A 10,911-nucleotide genomic window follows, 5' to 3' on the forward strand; every position below is an offset into this window, starting at 1 on the left:
AGCTTCACTCTCTCTGTATGTGAGCATCTCTCCGTGTGGTAGAGATACTGCTTTTCTCACTCACCAGGTTATCTCAAGGACTAAGCACAAGCAAAAGCCATGTTTGATCATCTCTACCGGCTCCTTGTAGTTCAGCCTGGTTCACTTGGGCTGCATAGACCAAGTTGTCAGTTTCTCAGACCACTCCCACAGACCTACTAGTAGTTCAGACCACTCCCACAAAGATATTGGAGGGGGGGGCTGAGACCTTGAATGCCTCATAGGACTTAATATTTCTAATGAGAAGTCTGACCTGTTCTGGCAGCCAATTATACAAAACAATATATGTGGTTTAACATATTTTTATCAGAGACAAGGAAAGCAAAGCCAAAGTATGATCTCATTCTTACATATAGTGTATTAATCTATTAAAAGATTCAGAGTACTCGATCACAGAAATGAATTAATAATTAAATGGAAGATGTCCAGTGCTTTACCACATTCTATGTCTGTACTTTGGTTATAAGAGGGGCATTAGTTTATTTTAAGAAAAAAAGCAGCTTAATGCTGATTGGGAGATTTAATAAAAAAAAAAACAAAGCCTCCATATAATGCAGTCTCAGTTCCAAAATAATAATTCCTTCCACAGCACATTTTTCAGGAGATGTGTTTATTTTTAAATGTAGATAATGATACATCCTTCATAGTGTACAGACATTCTGCTTAACTATTTTTATAACTTGAGTATTAGTTACTTTCATACAAATAGCTAAATACATTGACAAAGACAAATGAAGCCCTAAAAAGAAATTACTGAACATCTGCTAATGTAAATGTTTTTCATCTGTGACTATACTCAGATTGTGTAAATACAAACTTTCAGGCACAACATATTCCCTTGTGATGGTGCCTTTTTATCTGCACAATAATTGTATTCATAATAAAATATATAAATTATTTTAATTTTGATTGCCCAGTTCTGCAAATTGTTCACAAAACAGAAGGTTAAGAATGGCCAAATCCGTTGCTGATGCTGACAATCATTTTGATTGATACCATATTTTGGGACTTTGCACATCTTTTTCCTTTTATATGTCTTCTTAGTGTTCCGATATATGAACTAAGTGAAAGAGAAAGCTTCTTTGAGTCTTGAAAGTATAAATTACTATGAGTTCCAACCTACTACAACATGAGCAACAAGAAGATAGCACATCCCGATGGTACAGGACACAATCATCATGGGGAAACCTAACCTGAAACAACAATAAAATAAAGATCAATAAGGATACAGTACTTTGTTGTCCAAGCAATCTATGAAAAGGAAAATTAAGTTTTCCTACATATTCCAAGCCTCAAATATGCTTGCAGCATGGCCAAAAGCATGGACATACTGAGAGTATGACAATATCTAGGAGTTTGATATTCAAGTTCACATTTCTACTTTCAGCCTATTTAAAAGATAAGTGTTCAAAATTACCATAATTTCCTTGATTTCAGGGCATCTCTTCAAATTTACCCTCAGAACCTGGCATGCCTTGTTGTTTTGTTGTTTTCCCCCCCAGAAAATATGCAATTATACAGGCAAAATAATAGTTATTTACAAATTATGCAGCATTAGACTAGATCATCCAGTGTATATCACTTATTAGGTGTGTAACCTTGGCATGACACTTTATAACTCAATCTATAGCTGAAACTTATTGTTTCTCTGATGATCTTTAGTCATATACAGCTAGTATGTGACTCTTCCGTACCTCTCACCAGGTTTAACAGACTTGAATATAAATGGTCTGTTGGAAATAAACCCCAAGCGGCTATAAAAGCACTAAAACTTTGCTGTTCTATCAAAAATACCTATTTTCACCACAGATTAATCTTTTCAGACAACGCTTACATTTTATAGCTTTCTTTAAACTGATGAGCACAGGCAGCAGAGGCAGATAATTGGAGAGGACATTGTGTACTCGGCCAAGTCCCACTCTGCTACATTTGTAGGTCTTCCATATACATGAAAAGAAGTGTGTTTTCTGAAACTTAAAAGCATTATTGTATGATACTGAAGGACTGTGAAGAACCACTGCTGTGATCACACTTATTCGTCTCATGTTAGTAAAATCACAAGGTGAACAGAGAGAACTAATCTTCATGTCACAAACGACCTTCTTTATGTACTTTCTTTTGTCAAGTCCAGCCATGAATTTCCATAAACCTCATCAAAGCATGGCAATGTTCTCTGAAGTGCAGAATTTCATTTGTTCTCTTCCTTGACGTATGACCTGCTCATTACATGTGGTTATATTAGTTGTGCCTTTTTGCCTCTCTCATTAGAAGCCCTCAGGAAGGCTCCTCAAACCTGTTCCCTTCTGCCATTGCTGATCAGAATACTGATGAAGAGATGCCCATTTTGTACACGACAGGAGGACACAATTTTCTGAGCTTGGGTGGATGAATAACTCCTTTCTTTAGGAAGCTACAGCTAGAAGGGACCTCTTAGGGCATGAAGTCTGACTCCCACTTCCTCAGGGTATAGAATCACTTGCATAAATGAAAATTAAACTTATTGATGGCTCACTGCAATCTGCTCTTTCTACCTGAAGCTGCAACATTACTCTAAACCTTGAGATCCTCATGAGACATGTTTCTTTCATGAAAAAGAAAATAAAAAGTTCAAGAAAAGAAAAACATTTCTGTTTTGTTGAAAAGCTGACTGAGGGAGGCATAGATGTGACCTGTGAAACAGCAGTGCTTTCACCTTAACAGCCATTGGCTCAAGTTAATGACAAGGGAATACTACCAGGAATGGGGGTCACTGAAAACATACAAAAATATACAGCTCTGACCCATAAAGTTTACAGAATACTTAGGAGACTAATAAAACTTGAATGCTCTAAAGGTAATGTTGGAATTACTTAGTGAATAACAAGCTTGTCCATAATGCCTGCTTTGTGGCTGCTCTTGACCCATTATTAAAGTCCATCTCACATACCAATAGAAATAGAGGCAAACCAAGAACAAAAGGAAACCTTTGTAAGACTGGAAATGTAACAAAGGGTAAGGCTGTCAGGGCTGATAGATCACCTCATTCCTGTGTCCTTGACATCTCCCTGAAGAATCTGGCATGTCCCTGTGTCCATGACAAAATATTGCCTGTGCGATCTGCCCCAGAAGGACAGTTCCCGTGCCTAGCTCTAGAGGCTTTCTCCTCCACCTTTCTGGGATTCAGAACTTCTTGTGCTGGCACCTTTTGTCATTCTAGTAACACACATTACGGTAACATTATTATTACTGCTGTTCTGGCTTTAATGTTCAGCTGATATTTAGAGTTGAGAAAGGAAGAAGGAAAGGAGGAAAGAGAAGGACTGAATGTGTCCAAGTGCTGAAAGGTACAAAGAATTGTTAGAAAGGATCATAGGATTGTCAGAGCTGTCAAATATTTCCTGAAATTCTGAAGTGCATTTGGCAGATTTATTTTTCCTTTTTTTTTTTTTTTTTTGTTCATATGAACAGGCACAAGTATACTGCAGATAAATGTTATTTCTTTTCCATACTGATTGGTCAGATGCTTTTGAATGACTCATTACTTGAAAAGCTGAATCATTATTTAGTCACTAAACTATGATCAAGCTGATAATATTGTAACATAGCAGAGCTAAAGCATCTCTTGGAGTTATTTTAGGGTAAAAAATTGATGGCTAGTCAACCGCTTCTCAGACCCTTTCTTTCCTTCTCTCAGCAAATCCCATCTCTGCCCCCCCACCTAATCTCACTTAGATAAAAGTGTCCAGATAGGACAAAAGGGTAAAAACAGCAATAGATGTAAGAATAAAATAGCATGGCTAAAAATCCTCCTACATCCTTCAGTATGTCTAATGAATGCTTCTTGCAGCTGCATTCACATGATAGGCAGGCGAACTGGAGATTGCTACAACTCTCACAAGAAAACTGGCTACTGTTTGCTAGAAACCATAATTTTATTGACCTCACATTTAACAAACAATGAGCTGATACAGGGAGGAGTGGGGACACCACAGTTCTTAATTTGTACTAACACAACCTAAAAAAACGTCTCTGGAGAACAAGCAGCAGCTTGGCAGTGAATGGCAATATAATGCTTTTGTGAAGACTGGCAAGGAGAGGGAAGGATCCAAAAAGATTCAGCGGCTACTCGACCACTGAAAAGAGCAGAAAAACTAGCACCAGCTTAGAGGAGGTCCATGCAAGAAAATGGATGAATTATACAGGGCCATATATAAACACACAGTAATTGTAGTCATACTCCTACTACCACAGTGCCATCAATGAGTAGCTGGACTCAGACATAGCTCGTCTGGGGAGGAACCTCATTTCATTTAGTGAGGATGTTTGCATAGGGCGCAACTATTCTCATTGCATGGACTATTACCCCTCAACTTGAGGCCTGCATTTCAGGCCCACTAGTCTGAGTACTAATGTAATTGTATCAAGTTCAACATGGAATTTGTGTACTAGAGGGAGAAAGGAGATGGAGCTCAGTCAGTAAGTATTAGTTACTGCAGTTAATCGATTACTTGAGTTCGTTCAGTGCCCTATTATGCTATTACACTACCCATTGCTCCCTCTCAAATGAAGATACAGCTCCTGTCCCAGGCCACATGCAGCACAATATTTATGTATCTGTGTTTTCTATGTTTACCTACACTATATCAAATCTAAGACTGCATTTTAAATAATGTAAAAAAACTACTTCCAGCAATACTTCTTTTCAACATATTCCTTGGACTCAAAAAGTAGCATGTCATTCAGTTGGTCCTGCCCGGGAAAAAGGAGCAGCAGAGTTTAGAAGTAATAAAAACCTTTCTTGTGCTAAAAGTTCGGATTCAGAAGAAACACTATTAGCATCTTTGGCATAAAAAATATACTTCATGTGATCTTGTAACAGCATCTGATGTGACATTTTATACACAAACTACAGGAACAGGGCAGATGGATCCTGCACTGGGCAGTGTTTTCTTCCCTCTCCTTCTCTGCAGACAGGGAGATACAACTGTGCTGCATGGTATAACAGGTTCATCCCAACTCTCCACAGCCAGCTCAGGGAGTTTTCTTTGCTGCAGAGAGGAAGTGGTGTCAGATACAAGGAAAGGGTGTATAAGAGAGTCTGGCATTCACTTCACTCTTTCCTCTTTCTCTTCTTACTAGAAGCTTGCACATAAAACTGCGATCTAAATGGAATCATACAGCTTAAATATACACAAGGAGCAGATGTTCAGTGCGAGACAGTGAGAGCATTTCAAGCGAGAGCCCCAGGGATCTGTCTTGCACAAAGTTTTACTTATTAATAACTTCAGCAATCCGGTATTGAAAAGCTTGCAAATCTCCCCAGCACAAGAGAGATGCCAGACTCTGCGGAGAACAGAATTCAGCATGTTCTTAACAAATTAAAATGTGAATTTGAAATGAACAGGATGAAAGTCTGTGAAGGTAAGTGTGAAGTATGTAATAGAAGTCAAATGTTTGCACAAAAACAAGGAAACTGAAGCTTTTTGTTGGTAATGACCTAGTTATTTCTGCCTCACTGCAAGATTTCTGGCCCTGTATTTACTTAGAAGAAAAGCAAACTGGTGTATGATTTTAATGAGTATCTATGGATGTGAATATTACAGTTTTCTTAGGTTATAAGTTTATCCAATACTATTTGCTAAACAATAATAACAAAACTTTGGGGTCTGAATTCCATTTTCTTGAACAAACTGATCTGTTAAAGTACCTTGCAGCTCTATTTTTTTGATGCTTCAAGAGCCAAGAGGAACCAGGATTTACAAGACTTAGTTTCAGTGCCCCGTTTTGCACAATTTGAGACAGGACATACAAAATGCTCTTACCCATAAAAAGCATTCCTATGGGCACCACCTTCCTTGACAAATTATAATGTGCATCCTCGGAGGAGACTGTGGGAGAATCATGCCTCCAAGGAAATAGGGAACCCTTAGTGGTTTCTCAGTGGAAATGCAACAGTAGAAATCACCCAAGATCAAACCACTGGCAGTGAAAGCAGCCTGGTGGTAGCCAGGGGCAAGAGTAACAAAAAAGCTAAAGCTAACTTCTACTTGTATTTGCAATTTAATGTACAATTTAAACTCATCTGGTGGAATTTGCTTAAAATTTTGCTTTTCTTTGAAATATCAGTTTCATACTACAAGTTCTGTAGAAGGTATACCCTCAGCTTTGCAGAAAAGGACTTGGAGGTTCTGGTGTACACCAAATTGAACATCAGCCACCAATGTGTCCTGGCAACAAAGAAGGCTAATGGTAGACTGAGCTGCATTAGGTAAAGTTTTACCAGCAGGTCGAGGGAGGTGATCCTTCCCCTCTGTTCAGCTCTGCTGAGGCCACACCTGGAATACTGTGTTAAGTGCTGGGTTCCCCAGTACAAAAGAGACATGGACATACTGGAGAAAGCCCAACAAAGGGCCATGAAGATGATTAAGGACTGGAGCATGTCTCATACGAGAAAAGACTGAGAGAGCTGGGACTGTTCAGTCTGGAGAGAAGAAGGCTCAGGGGGAAACTCATCAATGTGTATAAATGCCTGAATCAATGGTGTAAGGAAGACAGAGATAGACCCTTCTCAGGGTGGTGCCCAGTAACAGGACCAGAGACAATGAGCACAAACTGAAACACAGGATGTTCCCTCTGAACATCAGAAAATACCTTTTTACTGTGATGGTGACCAAGAATTGTCACAGGTTGTTCAGGGAGACTGTGGAGTCTCCATCATTGCAGATACTTAAAAATCATCTGTACGCAGTCCTGCGCAGCAGACTCTAGGTAGCCCTGCATGAGAGACACCTCCAGAGGTCCCTTCCAGCTTCAACCATTCCGTGATTCTCATCCACCTATTTTTTCCTCTGATTTTCAACACAGGATAAGAAAGTGTCACCTGCACACCTGAAGACTGGCATGTCATGAGAAAATATATAACAAAGAACAGATCACATATAATTCTTCTCATTCCTGGAAAGTCTTCTAACATATGCCATGGTTTGCTCAGAAAGTGTGACAATCACGAGCTCATTTTTAAAAGAACTTCCAAATGCCCATGAAATCAGCCTCAAAGAAGAGACTCAGTTGTGGGTATACTTAGAAGATGCACAAGGTTATTTCTAAATGAAAGGTAAGTTACAGCTTTTAAAGAAATTTCACAATTCAATTTGCAAAGTAACTCGTTCACATTTCTTCTTAGCAAAAGGGTATAACCACAATAATCATAGGTTTTAATGAAAAGAATATACCATAACCCTCATGAAGTGAACTCCAGAAGAGTAGGTTTTTTAATGGAATCTAGGACAATTTTACCTCGATTAAGAACAGAACGCAAGTTGTTAACAAAATTTATATAGGTCTACATAAGTTACAGTCTTATGCAGTACAGCTCCATGAGCAAGTTCATTTTCTGTATCTCAGCTAGCATTACACAGCAGAGTGAAATCATTTTTGGGGGGAAAAAGAGGACAGGACAAAATTACCTTTATAAATATAAGACTTGTTTGTGAATATCGTAGTTTCTGAAGTTCGACATATTTTTTCAGATTTAGCCAAAACAATCTATAATTTATTTTTACTCACATTCTTAGATATATAGGTCGATTTCATCATTATTTGCTGCCAACAATCTCCTATGGAGACACTTTTTCAAAAGTTTATTTTGAATTTTCACCCTAATTTAAAAAAAAACACCTTAGAATTTCTTGGGGGAAAAGTATCCCTTTTCATTAGCTTTATTGATTAATTTGCTTTGTTTCTTTGGCTTTGGGAACAAATGGAAATTGAAAGAAAAGATTTTTTAATTTGTTGTCTGCCTTACTCTCAAAGCCACTAGGAATTTTCCTCTTGGTCAATTTCTCTGTTCTTATTTATCTGTGATCACTTTCCTGTCCTACCATTTCTTCTCTCTCTTTCTTTTAGTGCAGACTACCTTATAAGTCTCCTCTCATTTTCTTGTGTCAACCTTTCCATCATTCCAAGTCTTTGACATACTGATCCAGTTTACCTGAAAGGAAAGCATGGACTTTACTAACATCTTAAAGAAAACAGATTCAAAATATTTATCACATGCCCATAACTCCTTCAAATCCAGGCACCTGTTGCAGTCCAGAAAACAGGTGGCTAAAACTGCAAGTGATCATTAATTCAACATTAAATTGCTGTGAATTTCATGTAGTCTGAAATTACATTAAAATTACAGTGTGGTTACCTACAAGTTACCATACACAGGAGTTACTGTGTAATTTAAATCACAGAACAAACCTATAATCCTATTTTCTTCTGATTGCTAAAATTATAATAATTTGCCCTGATATTCTGTTTTGAATCTATGCCAAGATTTCCCATAGAGTCACTGCCAAGAGTAAACCTGAGACAGAGAAAATCAGATCCTGAGTGAGAAAATGTAAAGGTGTCAGGTTTTACCTCCCACGGTCTACAACACCCTTCTAAAGGTGTTTTGCTGTAGCTTCAACACTTTTATGTGCAGAACAAGCAATGGGCCTTTCCTTGGCCTTCCAAAATTCTGATTATCTAAAGAAAAAAGTGCCAACTTTCATTGTAAGGCAATAGTTGGTTTACCAACTCCACCTGACAGATTCAAATTACTATTGTTAGAATATTTCTTGCAGTATCTGTTTAGGTCTCTGTGGTACAACTTAGGTGAAATACAGGACTGTCAGAACAAGTGATTTTGATAACTATCTAAAACCTATTTATACATGGTAAGCTAGCAATGTGTATGAAACACCATGAAACAAAATTGAAAAACACACCAATTTTAGTAAAAAAATACTGTAATTGATTCTCTTAAAAAAATAGCAAGGCACTAGTTATTGGATGACAACTGTATCTAACCTTTCTTTTTTTTAGAACTAAACATACAGCTTCAATAGGTAATGATGAAATCCTGCTAACAGCCAGGAAAGAATAGAGCTCAAGTACAGAAGCAAGGCTGAAAATACAGGTAGAACTAATGGAGACATTTTACTGGGGAAGAGCAATATAACACTGAAAAATCTGTCGAAGATATTTTTCCCACATTTAATTTTTTTTTTTAATTTTTATCCTTGTGAGTCCAATACCCCTTTAAATGAACAAATTTGTATTAATAATTTGAACACATGTACAAGGTGTTCAAAACATTGTATACAGGTGACAAAGGAGGAAAAAAGAGTAACTTCCGAAATTGAGCCCCATGGCCAAAACAAATACCCCACATTTGAATGAGAAGGAGAATTATTTTAGGCAAGCTTCAAAAGCAGCTAGATTCAGACCTTATTATCGAGAGAGACATGCATAAGCCAACAGACTGAAAAATATCTTAAATAATTTCTTTAAGCATGGAAATAATTGCATCTTAACTTAGAAAACATATTTAACTGTTTTGTTGGATCACAAGTCAAATAGACATGTCAAGTTATCCCAGATATCTCATCTGTAGGCTCTTTAGGAAGATAACCAAAGACAAGAAAGCCAATATAATGATAAGACAGTATGATTCTCCTGTGTACTTTGTATCTTTGCTTCACCCATTTAAGTTTTGGCTTCTCTCTGTCTATCTGCCCTATGGCATGATATATCTGCCAGGGCCTCCAACAGGTAAGTTGCAGCTTCAAGTAAAAATGTAGTTGCTCTTGACATGAATGATAAAATTATCCAAAGCAATTCACAAGATTACCTCAAGGTAACACCACTTGCTTTCTACTTGATTACCGATGTCTAGAGTGAACCATGTATGAACATGTTTGGCACATCCTTTTCCCAAGAAGGCTTGCACCAACCAACCTTCAGCTAAGATGACAGTCAGGAAACCAGAGCAGAAGAAGCTCTGTGTAGTCCATTTAAAAGAGTACATTATCTTTCTTTTCTATCAATAGATACTCACAAGAAACACACAGTATACAATGTTAAAGCTCCAAAGTGAGTTGCCAAAATTATATCATCAAAGAAATAACTCCATTCTTTGCCAGACAGTGGTGTTATATGCACTGAAAACAAGTGTGTTTATGCTGTATGTTGGCAAAAAAGGAATGTATCACAGACTGAATTTTAGCTCTGTCTTCAGTCTGAAAATCTTTCCTGTTTTGCAATGTGACATTCTTGATTTTGTTTCTAACATTTGTGCTCCAAAGAGACCAAAGCATTGCAAACACAGTGGTTATTGTCAGTGCTGACGTGCAGCCAGACCACTATTGTTTACCACTACATTTACCAAAGCTGAGATAGATTCTGCAACCTTAAATTTGCAGGCCTTCTAGCAAATATTATTGGTATATTTAGTTTAAATAGTTTCAATTCACATGAGTTTCTGGTACATTAATGTTAAAATTAATGTTTTCATTGCCAAGACCATTTGAGGCCCCAAATAGTCCCTAACAATCCATTACTTGGTGCTTCAGTATGAAAACTCTAGAGGCAGAGTAGACTTTCTATTCATTATGAGGGAAACGTTCTATATAGACAGGTAAATTCCCTTCCTGTCTACTGAAGAAGTAGGACATGCCATGATAAAATGTGGCATAAATGTTCAAGATGATCTGCTAGTGATTTTTTGAGTTAATCAGAACCTCATGTCACACTTGGCTCTATTATTTTATATTAGCAATACATTTGTTCTCCACATCGTCCAGCTAGACTCCAAAACTAGTCCTCATATTGTTGCTTCTGGTTTTGTTATGAAAGCTTCATGCCATTCTAAAATGTAGCAAATGTAAATATATGATATTGATTCAGGTCCTTGGGAAAGCCATACTTATTCCTCTCCCACACATCTGTGTAATGAGCTGTAGTTGTGAGTCTGAGTTTAAGAAGATTAAAATCATCATGGATGACTCAAAAGAGAAAATCAATGGAGTATGTCTTCTCTGACAGTACTTGAAGAGACTCATGAACTGATTATGAGTGCAA

General features: G+C 37.5%; 1 protein-coding gene across 1 annotated transcript in view; it reads right to left on the reverse strand.

Annotated features, from left to right (window-relative positions):
- Positions 1-1,144: 1,144 nt before the first annotated feature.
- The window catches only part of LOC104539644 (P protein-like), a gene marked incomplete at its 5' end in the record, with an annotated part of 89,001 nt that continues 79,234 nt past the window's right edge, over positions 1,145-10,911 (reverse strand). Inside the window, one exon of the mRNA XM_010183229.1 lies at positions 1,145-1,232. Coding sequence (XP_010181531.1) covers positions 1,145-1,232 — 88 coding nt within the window. The remainder of the gene's footprint in view (positions 1,233-10,911) is intronic.

The sequence above is a fragment of the Mesitornis unicolor genome, unplaced genomic scaffold (assembly GCF_000695765.1).
Source record: "Mesitornis unicolor isolate BGI_N332 unplaced genomic scaffold, ASM69576v1 scaffold11504, whole genome shotgun sequence".
Classification (NCBI taxonomy): domain Eukaryota; kingdom Metazoa; phylum Chordata; class Aves; order Mesitornithiformes; family Mesitornithidae; genus Mesitornis; species Mesitornis unicolor.